At 36.0% G+C, this 14,421-nt stretch overlaps 1 protein-coding gene across 1 annotated transcript; it reads left to right on the top strand.

The window, feature by feature from the left end:
* The first annotated feature begins 13,371 nt into the window (after positions 1–13,371).
* LOC127861721 (zinc finger MYM-type protein 1-like) lies at positions 13,372–14,421 on the top strand. The gene has a single exon (XM_052400408.1). The coding sequence runs from the start codon at positions 13,372–13,374 to the stop codon at positions 14,419–14,421; it is 1,050 nt and encodes a 349-aa protein (XP_052256368.1).

Genomic DNA, 14,421 nt, shown 5'->3' with positions numbered 1-14,421 from the left:
GCGGGCGGGCGGCGGGCGGAAGGCATCACTTTGTCCGGACTCTAATTCAAATTGTATTCATCCGATCTTCACCAAACTTGGTCAGCAGTTGCATCTAGTTGATATCTAGGCCAAGTTCGAATATGGGTCATGCCGGGTCAAAAACTAGGTCATAGGGTCAATAAGTGCATTTTCAAAGGGGCCACTTTGTCCGGACTCTATTTCAAATTGTATTCATCCGATCTTCACCAAACTTGGTCAGCAGTTGCATCTAGTTGATATATAGGCCAAGTTCGAATATGGGTCATGCCGGGTCAAAAACTAGGTCATAGGGTCAATTAGTGCATTTTCAACGGCGCCACTTTGTCCGGACTCTAATTCAAATTGTATTCATCCGATCTTCACCAAACTTGGTCAGTAGTTGCATCTAGTTGATATCTAGGTCAAGTCCGAATATGGGTCATGCTGGGTCAAAAACTAGGTCAAAGGGTCAATTAGTGCATTTTACTTTGTCCGGACTCTAATTCAAATTGTATAAATCTTATCTTCACCAAACTTGGTCAGTAGTTGCATCTAGTTGATATCTAGGCCAAGTTCGAATATGGGTCATGCCAGGTAAAAAAACTAGGTCATAGGGTCAATTAGTCCATTTTCAACAGCGCCACTTTGTCCGGACTCTTATTCAAATTGTATTCATCCGATCTTCACCAAACTTGGTCAGTAGTTGCATCTAGTTGATATCTAGGTCAAGTTCGAATATGGGTCATGTACACTTATTGATATCAATGCATATATATGAATATATCAGTTATATAAGTTGTTGTTGTTTTTTTTGCTTATTTCCAAAACAAATACATCAATCATCAGTGTATCATCTCCAATGGCACACGAATCGGGCGTATATTGCTCCGTCATGCGGCGCTCTTGTTATCAGTTAGTTTGCATCTGATGGTTAACATTCATTTTTTTGTTATGTTCGAACATATTTTGGTTGGCATATATAATTTGTGTGGTTCAAATTTATTATAAATCAACAAACTAAAAATGTTTATATAATTGAGTCAGTTTCTGGGAAAACTATGATTTACTCTTGTAAAATAAACAAGAAGAATAGATTGAAAATTTGAACATTACTACTATTACTTTAACTTTAAGCCCCTTATTGCAATACATGGAACTTTTGCAGACCTTTCATGATAATTATTGTTAATTTTTTTTTTCGCCCATAAAAAACTGTGTCAGGCTATGGCATTGTCTAATTTACACGGGCTTTCAAGAGGAAAAAAATATTTTTGCAGACTCCAATCAACATATGTTTCTTGTTACTATGGATACCTAAATTTACATTTAGTGACTATGGAATAAACAGATATTGCTCAAATACTATTTTAGGGGCTGTTATATTGATAATGTTTAATTATGAATAACCATGTATGAAAAACATCCCTCCCTCTGATAACCATTTTGTGACAGAATTCTTCTGTCATTTCTTGAACACAGTTGGTTCCACATGCATATTAGCCTGGAAAAACGGGACTTGATGCATGTGCAAAAAGTTTCAGTCTGCACTGGCTAATCAGGGATGACACTTAATGCTTGAAGTCTGCACTGGCTAATCAGGGATGACACTTAATGCTTGAAGTCTGCACTGGCTAATCAGGGATGACACTTAATGCTTGAAGTGGATTTTCATTTAGAAAAGACTTCCTTTAAACAAAAAGTTCCTTATAGCAGAAAAAGTCATCCCGCATGCATTTAACCCAGTTTTCCTAGAGCTCAGCTTATCTATTGGCGCATTTTTACTCCAGGGTGGGTGTAACCCAATGGGTAACACATTCAATTAATGCAAATGTATTTTAAACCAATCTACAATAAAAACGAGTTGGTTTCGTTTCCATTTGAAATTTTACTCATTATTGTGGTTGATTCATTTATTTGTGAGAGACGTACAATACTAGTGATTTATTTATATTATTATGAGACATGTTGATTTCATTTGTTTATTGGTTGATTTCATTTCAAATGGTACTTTCTAGTAAAAACGGTAGTATATTTTAAAATTGTTCTTTAATTCTTATTCAGATCTAAAGAAATTAGGGTATCTAATAATCTAATACAGTATTTGTCCACAGAATGGATGTCTTTAAATTGTGTTGAAGTTTATGTCCTTGTGTTTCAATTATATATTTTATCTGTGATAATTACGTTTTTATTGTGTTCATATAGTAGGAGTCTTGTGTTTGTTTGTAGAAAAACTTAGTGGTGAATTTATAAACAAGCCCTTATTTTAGAATTGTTCATTCTTGTCTGAATTGTAGCCTCATGTGTTATTATTATTATATGCTTTAATATGTTACCACTAAATGCATTTTTAGCTCATGATTGCTCAGGTGAGCTTTTGTGACCAGTCTTTGTCCGTCGTATGTCCGTCCGTCCGTCCGTCCGTAAACATTTGCTCGTAAACACTCTATAGGCCACATTTCTTGTCCCATCTTCATGAAACTTGGTCAGAAGCTTTGTCCCAATGAAATCTCTGCTTAGTTCGAAACTGGGTTGTGCCAGGTCAAAAACTAGGTCACTAGGTAAAAAAAACAAACTTGTAAACACTGTAGAAGTCACATTTGATGCCCAATCTTCATGTTACTTTGTCAAAATGTTTGTCTTAATGATATCTTGGTTGAGTTCAAAAGTGGTTCCGATCCGTTGAAAAACGTGGCCGCCAGTGGGCGGGGCAGTTTTCCTTCTTTGGCTATAGAGTAACCGTGTAAACATTCTAGAAGTCACAATTTCTGCTGTTATGATATTTTTTTGTAATGAAAGTCTCTTTTAAGCAAGTCCAGTTTAAAGGAAGTCTCTTTTAAGTGAGTCTATTGTAGGAAAAGAGTGTCATCCCTGATTAGCAGACTGCACAGGCTAATCTAGTAGGAGACTTTGCTTGAATGTATTGAGCCCAGTTTTCTCAGAACTAGGCTCTGATAGATTATCTTAAAGGATACTTTTGGCCTATACTTGGAAATCTTTTAACTTAGATCTTCCATAATGGAATATATTGAACGCATGTGCGTCCAGTAGAATACAGTAGAGCATATGCAGTCATGTGGTACGAACAACGACATCTGATTGGATTATATAAATAGGTATATAATAATAGAATAGTTTATATATTTACACATACCAATACACAGTTTTGTTTACATATTTGTTATAAAAAAAGTCAAAGTTGTGTGTACACATTGCTTGGGATTCTTAATTGTACAAATAATTAAATGAGCCTCACCCTTGTAAAACGGCATTTAATGCATGTGCGTAAAGTGTTCTCCCTTATTAGCCTGTGCAGTCCAACTAGGACAAAACGTTCTTCTAAACTGAGTCTAGGAAAAGACTCCCTTTAAACAAGAAATATAATAAAAGCGAGTATTGTCTCTTATTAGCTGTGCTGACTGCACAGGCTAAACCTAGATGATGCTTTACGCACATGCATTAAGCCCCGTTTTACCAGAGCAAAGCTCAAAAGCTTCATTGCGCTTCTCAGGTTTTGTTTTGATAATGTTAAATGCTTACTGTACAGCTAATTGTGCTTATATGTTTATCTGTTTTTGAAACAATATTTAAAAGATGTACATTGTGTCTTGCTCAGTTAAGTGTATTGTCATATGTTTGTTTTTGACTTCTTTAAATATTTTCTTTTACTTTGATCTCTTCTATCTTTCGTTTCAAGTGTTTAGCATCAGGATTGTCTATTGTATGTACTCAGCATTTTAAAAGAAATATAAGCCAGAAAGGTTGAAATAAGGAATGTCAATCTGCCTATTCCATGAAGTGATTATCCCTTTCCCACTCAGAAGCAAAGTGAAAATGGCTGTGTGCAAACAGCATCAAACCAGAACAGCCTGGGAGTAACTCGCAGTCTGTTCAGGTTTTATACTGTTTGCTGGTCAACAGTATGTATAGAATTTAAATTTAACTTTCTAAGGGACTACAAGTGCATCGAGATACGTATCGATGTGGTTAAGCGTTATGCAAGCAGCTTTATAATGGTTGAGTAATAGACATCATTTGGGGAACTGAAGACTGTAAAATCCTTGTATGTGCACATCATAATTATATTTTAACCTTTGAAAAACTAGAGAGTCATATGGATGCATGTTTTCAACATTTGTTTGTCAGACAAACATTGTGCTGGCTATGGTTACACAAATAAGTGATAATTAGAATCTGGATCGTGCAATAACTCACAAAGTAGTTAAGCTTGGTTAATGAGACTCGTTATGTTGATTGAGGGCCATATGCACAGCACAGTATTTTTTGTCAGACCAATATGTGGTTGCTTTAAATACAGAAATGATCGAAAACTAAAATCTGCATCTTTCCATATCTCAAAAGTACTTAAGCAAGGTAAATAAAACTTCTAGAGGTCCTATTCTTACTGTGACAAAATTAAACCTGTAAAGGAACAGCTTTTTGTTTGTGATAAAGCTCTTGATTTTTTAGTTTTTTAGTTTCATTCCTTATGTCGGGCTTTTCTACTGGCTACATAGTGCTTGTATGTTTTATTAGGCAAATTTTTGCACAACTATTTGGGTTTAAAGGTTTACATGTTTATAAGAATAGTGTCGCCTTATCAAATTGACAGCTTGTCCATAAAGTCTTGACAAAGGCATTAATCTTAGATGTAAGATTGTAAGTCACTGTTTTCATTCCTATAGATACTCATTGACCTATAGACACATGCTAAATGTGCTTTCTCAATATTTGTACATTTCATATCAATTTATTTCTTGTTAATATTTTGCATAAATTAAATTTTATAAAGTGGAGCGGTGTTGTTTTTATATACAAAATCTGAACTCTTTTGCATAGTTAATGTAAGGAGGTGTGTACATGCACATATTGGTTCTCTTGGAGGACAACACTTTCCATTTTTATTTTGGTACCTTTGTGAATATTAAAATTTTAATTCATTTCACATTCACACAATTCTTAAAGGTCAATGTGTATTTGCTGCTAAAAATATGTAGACATTAAACCTGATTCTTGAATTTGTAATAGTTGTTAAAAATTACTAATTTGATTGTTTTACAAAATAATACTAACAAATAATATAAGAAATTGCAAATGAGTAAACTTTGTACCTTAAACAGTGATGCACTCAAGAATTCAGATTCCATTCTACAAAGGAGAGAAAATCATGTTGGATGCTCTACCCTAGCAGCTCCCATTTCCAAGTAGTGCATCAGCACTTCAGTTTTGAGTATGCAGTGTGGTGCCCATTTTAGAAAAATAAAGTTTTCCCCACTCAGCAAAGATAAAATGGCTTTATGAAACCTGTAATAAAAGAATCTGTTCAGGTTTAGGGTTGGAAATTAAGCCATTACAACAGGAATAAAAAAAGAAAGGTCCAATCTTCCAGCAATTATGCATAAGGTCAACTCCATACATTGTTGGCACAAATTGCACTAGCCCTCAGGTTAATGGGGCTATCTTGTTCAAATTTGAGTTCAACAAGAGTTCCATGGTCAGAGACATATACCCCCTTAACAGGGCTTTGAACTTATGACCCCAATTTCAATAGGGGTCATCTACTGTCCAAGGCCAATGCACACGTGAAGTATCAAGCTAATTGTTCAATTCGTTTATGAGTTATTTATCAGAAAGGATTTTAACACCTTTGCACATGGGAAGTATCAAGATTTATTAGATAGATTTTTAGCTCACCTGAGCACAACGTGCTCATGGTGAGCTTTTGGGATTGCCTTTTGTCCGCCGTGCGTGCGTGTGTCGTCAACATTTTGCCTTGTGAACACTCTAGAGGCCACATTTCTTGTTTGATCTTCATGAAACTTGGTCAGAACATTTGTCCCAATTATACCTCGACCGAGTTTGAAACTGGGTCATGCTGGGTCAAAAACTAGGTCACTAGGAAAAAAAACAAAAAAACCTTGTGAACACTGTAGAAGTCACATTTGATGCCCAATCTTTATGTAACTTTGTCAAAATGTTTGTCTTAATGATATGTTGGTTGAGTTCAAAAATGGTTCCGGTCCGTTGAAAAACATGGCCGCAAGGGGGTGGGGCACTTTTCCTTATATGGCTATAGAGAAACCTTGTGAACACTCTAGAAGTCACAATTTTTGCCCAATCCTCATGAAACTTGGTCAAAACTTTGGTTTTATGGATATTTCGGACAAGTTTTTAAATGGTCTAGATCGGTGAAAAAACATGGCCGCCAGGGGACGGGGCAGTTTTCTCTATATGTATATAGTGAAAACATGTGAACACTCTAGAAGTCACATTTTCGGTCCAATTTTCATTAAATTTGGTCAGAACATTTGTTTCCTGGATACGACGGTTGAGTTTGAAAATGGTTAGGATCAGTAAAAAAACATGGCCGCCAGGGGGCAGGGCAGTTTTGCCTATATGGCTATAGTTAAACCTTGTTAACACTCTAGGAGTCACATTTATAGTCCAATCTTCATGAAACTTGGTCTGAACATTTGTTTTTATGATAGCTAGGCTGAGTTTGAAAATGGTTTCAGTCTGTTGAAAAATATGGCCGCCAGGGGGCGGGGCAGCTATGCTCATATGGCTATAGTGAAACCTTGTTAACACTCTAGAAGTAACATTTATAGCCAAATCTTCATGGAACTTGGTCGAAGATTTTTTGTATTGATAGCTAAGCTGAGTTTGAAAATGGTTACGGTTTGTTGAAAAACATGGCCGCCAGGTTAGCGGCAGTTTTCATAATATGACTAACACTCATAACATAGTTGAAATGCGGAATCTGATGTTGGTGCACAATGATGATGATGATGATGATGATGATAATGATGATGATGATGATGATAATTATGATTATCATGATGATACTGGTAATGGATTCAGAAACATTACTGTCAACCCCAAATATCTAATTATAATTGTTGCATTACTCAAATTAATTATTGCCAGTACTTATGATTGTTATCTATATCTTTGCAGAAACTTGACATAGTGGTAAAACCAATAAAACAACAAGAAGTGTTACATATGAATCTTATTTGACTTTTCATTCACTTATCCTAGGCTACTATCTATAAAATTCATTTATATCTGTGCCTGCATTGTTGCCAGGTGGTAATTGTGTAACACTCCTGGAAATTGACCCCCATTAACTCAGGTCACTTTCTTCAAAGATCTTTGTGTTGATGTCAGATGGAAACCATTCATAAGATACATTACAACTTGAAATGTTTTACCCTACAATTTTCAGTTAGTCAGTAGTTTGTGTGTGATTATAAAAGATTTGTTATTTTAGCAGGTTTTATTGTTGTTTCAATTGGAAATATCAACGCAAGGAGAGTCCTAAAATTGTTCCAGTTGTTTAAAAACACTTTGTCAAAATTGTGAACAATTTGGTAGCAAAAAAAGCAACAACTTATCACATCTTTTAAGAAGCACAAACAACTATTTGAAGAAAAGTTGATTTGCATTTGTTTTTGCAAAAATAATATATTTATGCTACAGATTTTTTGTGCATTTAAATTACAAATAGTTTGATAGTTGTTTTCATATGATACGTTTTCAAATGTTTTGTGTGTGTTTACTGCTATATGTGCACACATTTATAACTATAAGAATGATCAAGTGATGTTTTGTACTTTAAAAGAAGATCAATATTGAATTTCTAGTATCTGTACATATATTCTCATACTCATTTTCATTTTTATAACTGACTTTGATATATGAAATCAATTCAACATTTTTTATTTAATTATGCAAAAACTATTTTATAAAAACACAATCTCTTGAACAAATATGGTTGTTTTCAGTATCTAAAAGTGTTCTTGCTAACAGATTGTAAATAGTCATCCCCTATAAGATGCTGAGATGCTTATATCATGATCTCAAATTTGGACGACAATTTGTTGAAAAATGTATTTCCATTTTCTTTTGCTGATGCTCATTATTAAATTACTGTCCTCATATTTCTTTTATCCAAAATAATTTAAGCTTTGTCGCAACGGGTAACACGTGTCTATTTAAAAAAAAATAAACACACACAGAAAACTACTGATAACGCATATATGTATATATCTGCCGAAACAGCAAACCTCTTCTTTTCACAAAACAATGTTAACAACCCTTGTTTACTGGATAGGACGGTTGAGTTCAAAAATGGTTTTGATCCATCTAGTAACATGACTGCCAGGGGGGGGGGGGGGTCATTTTCCTTATATTTATATACTAAAAAAGCCTGTGAACACTCTAAAAGTCACATTTTTTGGCCAATCATCATGCAACTTGGTAAAAACATTGGTTTTATTGATATGATGGATGAGTTTGAAAATGGTCGTGATCAGTGGAAAAACATTGCCTCCAGGGGATGGGGCAGTTTTCTCTATATGTTTGTAAGAAGAATTTTCCTTAACCCTTGGCATGCTGGGAAATTTGTCGTCTGCTAAAATGTTGTCTGCTGAATTTCTCAATTTAGCCTTTTCTTCGATTTTTTTCCAAAGAATACTATCAGAATAGCAAACAGTTTGGATCCTGATGAGATGCCACGTTCTGTGGCATCTCATCTGGATCCAAACTGTTTGCAATGGCCTTCAAAATTCGGTTCCAGCACTAAAAGAGTTATATATATATATTTTAAAAAATCTGGGTATTAAAAACATGGCTGCCAGGGTGGTGGGGTAATTTTCTATATAGGCCTATTGTGAATACTTTGGAACACCTTATTTTTAAAGTCAGTCTTGTCATACTAATAATTTGAAATATTTGCTGAAGAGTTTTAATCTTTGTTTCTTTCCATCTTAGTCTCTCAGGTGAGCGACCCAGGCCCCTTTGGGGCCTCTTGTTTAAGATTATTAGATATCATGTAAATAAATGCCTCCGGCCCAAAATACAGCATTCATTTACAATTTCATAATGATAAATGCCACCTTGTATTAATGGTGGTTTTACACTTACATTTTAACAAATACACATTTTCAAAATAATATAAAATCCGTAATACCAGTGCATATAGTTCCATCATTCATATATGAGAAACTCAAAAATGATATTTTTCGGCATTTTGTGACAATAGTAGAGTCTTTCAATGAAACTATTATACAACAAAAATTATTACATAACAAAGTTTCTAATCAAGGTAAATTTATATTCCCAATTACATTCAATTATTTCGTAACATAGAATGTTAATTGTTTTATAACAAAAATATCAGTGCTGCTTATTATCACAGGTGGGTAGCGTGTGGCTATGATATAAATTAGTGAAAACATCATTTTGAATGGTATATAATCATATTATAACGAAAAATTAACTTTTCTGAAAAAAAATATTTCACTATCAAATATATATATAACGTTATATATATATTTGATAGTGATTTTTTTTTTCAGAAAAGTTAATTTTTCGTTATAATATGATTATTTATCATTCACTATGATGTTTTCACTAATTAATATCATAGCCACACGCTAACCACCTGTGCTCATTATGATATTAGGTAGCGTTTCGTTTCTTTGGCCGTTATACAAATTATACAGATAAGTTGTTCGTATATCAGTGTACTGGGGGCACTCAAAGAACGCATGAAATTCGTTCTCCAATACATGTACGTCAAATCTTGTTAAACAAAATAAGCATGTTCGTTTTTCGCGCTGTACATTAAAATGCCTGCAAAGTCCAATGTTCAAGTTATGATAAGAACACATAAAACGAGCAAATGCGCAACGTGACTTAAAGGATACATCTATAGTTAAATATTTCTCTGGAGTTAAAAGTGACTTAAACTGTTTGTAAGTGTCGCAGCGCTGAGATGCATTAATCTCAGTGTGTCAGTCTTGGATTTTACAGTCTTGTATACGCTGTTTAAAACATTGTAAAAATATATTCATATCGCCTACGTCCTGGGTAACCCAAACAAAACCAAAACTATATTAAAATAAGAGTTCCTTCACATATGTTGCCCATATTCTTAAAATTTGACTCAGCATGTGTAGAAATATAACAAGATATTTCCAGAAAGGAAATTCATTTATCGTTGAATAAGACCGAGTTCATGAAAATCGCTGCAAAATTGATGAAGTAACAGCTGTTCAAAACGATGCACCCCGTTTTCGGGTGATTTCGAGTTGGATACCTTGTTATATATATATATATATATATATATATATATATATATATATATTTGTCGGTGATTTTTTTTTCCAGAAAAGTTAATTTTTCGTTATAATATGATAATTTATCATTCAAAATGATGTTTTCACTAATTGATATCATAGCCACACGCTAACCACATGTGATAAAAAGCTTGAAATGAACTAACGAATCAAATGCCTTTTTGAAGTCCATGTATAGTACGTAGAAACGACTAGCAGGTTTCGACGTATACTTTTGAATCATGCTCTGGAGACAAAAAATGTTATCTACAACCGAGTACCCAGGTCTAAACCCGGCTTGTGACTCTTCTATGATGCTGTTTTTCTCTGCCCACTCATTTATACGGTCAGTAATTATACTTGAGACAATTTTATACATGACATTAGTCAGTGAAATTCCTCTGTAATTAGCCGGTTCTTCCTTACTTCCCGATTTAAATATTGGGACTATAATACTTTCGCACCACGATTTCGGAAACATACCTGTATCTAAAATTTGATTAAAAAGACTATTCTAGATCAGGATTGTAATATGTTGTGTGTTTTTTTTCAAATTCCGCTCCTAAAAGGCTATCCCATCTTTACCGTGTAATTTACCAGTTTTCAGCTCAGATAGCTAATAGGTAAATTAATTGAGTTATTGATCAGAAACGATTTGCCCACATATTGTGACAGTTATCATGACCTAGTAACCCCGATTTCAATAGGGGTCATCTACTGTCCAAGACCTATGCACATAGGAAGTATCAAGCCAGTCGGTCAATTTGTTGACGAATTATTGATCGGAAATGATTTTCACACTTATTGTGACAGTTACCTTGACCTTTTACCTAGTAACCCAAAATACAATAGGGGTCATCTACTGTCAAAGGCCAATGCACATGTGAAGTATCAATCCAATCGGTCAATTCGTTGATGAGTTATTGATCGGAGACTATTTTCACACTTATTGCGACTGTGACCTTGACCTTTCGCCAAGTGACCCAACTTTCAATAGGGGTCATCTACTGTTTCAAGGCCAATGCACATGTGAAGTATCAAGCCAATCGGTCAATCAGTAAGTCAAGCGACATGCACATTACTTCCTTAAACCACGGTTTAACAGTTAACTATATAGTTAAGAGACTTTGAACCCAGGTTCAAAATGCCGTTTGCATATTAATTCCTTAAAGCCGGGTTCAAGACTTTGAACTGCGTTTCAAAGTCTCTTAACTTCTAGTATATAGTTAAAAAACGACCAATAAAATCTTGACATTTGCCTTCTAATTGTGGTTTAAGTTCCGCTGATTGATTGTCTCTGAATTATGTAGATAAGAGATTTGTATCTATCTTTAGACACACTTTGAATCGCGGTTCAAACTCTTAAACTCGGGTTTAAGGAATAAATGTGCAAACGGCACTTTGAACTCGGATTCAAAGTCTCTTAACACTATAGTTTACTGTTAAATAATTAATGTGCATTCCGCGCGTCTTAACCCCAGTTTAAAACTTTGAACCGCAGTTTAAGACTTTGAACCGCAGTTCAAAGTCTCTTAACCCTATAGTTAAGAGATGACCAATGAAGTCGCGGCATTTACCTTCTAATTGTGGTTTAAGCTCCGCTGATTGGTTGTCTCAGATAACAAATTTGTATCTACTTTTAGACACACTTTGAACCGCGGTTCAAAGTCTTGAACCCGCGTTTAAGGACTTAATGTGCAAACGGCACTTTGAACCCGGGTTCAAAGTCTCTTAACTATATAGTTAACTGTTAAACTGTGGTTTAAGGAATTAACGTGCACTTTGCTTGCCATAAATCAGTTGATGATTTATTGATTAGAAACGATGCTCACACTTATTGTGACTGTGACCTTGACCTTTGACCCAGAGATCCTAATTTCAATACGGGTCATCTACTTACTGTCCAATGCCAATGCACATGTGAAGTATCAAGCCAATCGGTTAATCAGTTGATGATTTATTGATTAGAAATGAGTTTCACACTTATTGTGACAGTGACCTTGACCTTTGACCTAGAGACCCCAATTTCAATAGGCATCATCTACTGTCAAATGCCAATGAACATGTGAAGTATCAAGCCAATCAGTGAATTTGTTGACGAGTTATTGATTGGAAACCAACTGGTTCACTGCACATAAAATTTCAAATAAACAATTAAACTGAAATAGCGTTTGCTTATTTTTCAACAGTGAAGCTGCATTGAATCCTGGTAGATCAAAAGATCTGTATTATTCCGCCGGTTAACCAACACATGCACAAACTTACACATGACAATTTGGTCATTTGGTTATATTCCTATATATAGATCTGTATCATTCCGCCGGTTAATCAACACATGCACAAACTTATACATGACAATTTGGTCATTTGGTTATATTCCTATATATAACCTTTATTGTTTTGCTTTGGCTGAACAACAACCATGATATTGCCTTTAGAACAGAGCCAATAAGGCTTTTATCATTAATTGTGCACTATTTTAATGGACTTTTAATGACAAGGTGGTTACCATGCATATATAAAAGTCAGAATTACCTCACCTGATTTACTGTGTACATATTTTTTTTAAGTTCACTCACAGCGTGCTCGTGATCGTGAACTTTTTTCGTCGTACTTCGCCAACATTCATCAAATACCTATTGAATACTATAGACACCACATGCATTTACCAACCTTCATGAAACTTGAAGTTACACTTTTGACAAATAATCACGAATCTCGTTCGGATTTTTTGTCTAGTAATATCATGGACGAATTAGAAAATGGATCCGGTCTGTTGAATAACATGACCACCAAGGTACTGTGCATTTTTCCTGATATTACTTTGAATAATGAAACATTGTGGATACGCCAGTTTTTTCCCCAACATCTTAAAACTTAATCATAACATATTTGCTGCTCAAAACACCTTGGTTTCATTAGGTCTAAGGTACATTCGGGAAGAAAAAGCCAGAACAGCCTTCATTCCAATCTTGTTGGTTTGATTCCATCACATGGCTCCACTACGATGAGGTATGTATATTAGTATTCAATTTTAATTTGCGATCGTTCTTATCTTTTATGAACCTAACGTTGATCGTTGTACAAACGAAATTTAGAAAAAAGACACAACATACAAAAAATACTCGTATTGTGAAAACAATTGTTGCTTAATAATGTTTCTTATTATTATCATTAATATTTAACACAAAATTTATTACAATGTTATTCTTTTCAGAGCCGGGACCTTGCGTTCTGCCATCTCTGCATGGCGGCCAAGAAGTTGGGCAAGATCGGCAACACGAAGGTGGACGGCAGCTTCATCAGTGACAGCTTCTCCAAATGGAAAGCGGGTACCGAGAAGTTCCGGAAGCACGACGAAAGCGAGTGCCACAAGGAGGCGGTCGAGCGACTGGTGACGCTTCCCGCCACGACGCGTGACGTGGAAGAGATGCTGTCAGCGGGGCACGCTAAGGAGAAGGCCGACAACCGGAAGCAGCTGCTGCAAATCCTACGCAGCATACGGTTCCTCGCACGCCAGGGCATCGCGCTACGTGGGCACGACGACGATGAGGGGAACTTCATGCAGCTGCTACAACACCACGGGGAGACGGACAGCTCTATCCCAACGTGGCTGGAACGGAAGCGGGACAAGTTCGTCGCCCCTGATATCCAGAATGAAATACTCCAGCTCATGGCACTGCGCATCCTCCTTAAAGTGGCCAGCGACATCAAGACAAACAAGTTCTACACAATCATGGCTGACGAGACAACAGACAAGTCCAACCGAGAACAAGTGGTGGTAGTCTTCAGACACGTGGACGAGGACTTAAATGTGCACGAGGACTTTGTTGGGTTTCACCAAGTAAATTACATCGACGCCACAACACTGACGTTGGTCATAGAAGACACTCTTCTAAGAATGAACCTATCCTTGAGCCAGTGCAGAGGGCAGTGTTATGACGGGGCCAGCAACATGACCGGAGCGAAGGGTGTTGTGGCGACCAACATCTTAGCAACGGAGGAGCGAGCTGTGTTCACGCACTGCTACGGACATGCGCTCAATCTGGCGGTTGGGGACTGTGTACGTCAGTGCAAGCTCTTGCGCGACACCATGGATACAGTGCATGAAGTCTCTAAACTGATTAAGTATTCACCAAATAGGGACAGTACCTTACAGATTCTGAAGGAGGAGATGAGCCCCGATACCCCTGGGTTCCGTGTACTGTGCCCCACGAGATGGACAGTGCGTGCAGCAAGCCTGTGTAGTGTCTTAGACAACTACACTGTGTTACAGACCGTGTGGAACACCTGCTAG

This window comes from Dreissena polymorpha, chromosome 16 (genome assembly GCF_020536995.1).
Source record: "Dreissena polymorpha isolate Duluth1 chromosome 16, UMN_Dpol_1.0, whole genome shotgun sequence".
Classification (NCBI taxonomy): Eukaryota; Metazoa; Mollusca; class Bivalvia; order Myida; family Dreissenidae; genus Dreissena; species Dreissena polymorpha.
Note: the sequence above shows the minus strand (reverse complement) of the source record. Positions and strands in the feature narration are given on the sequence as shown.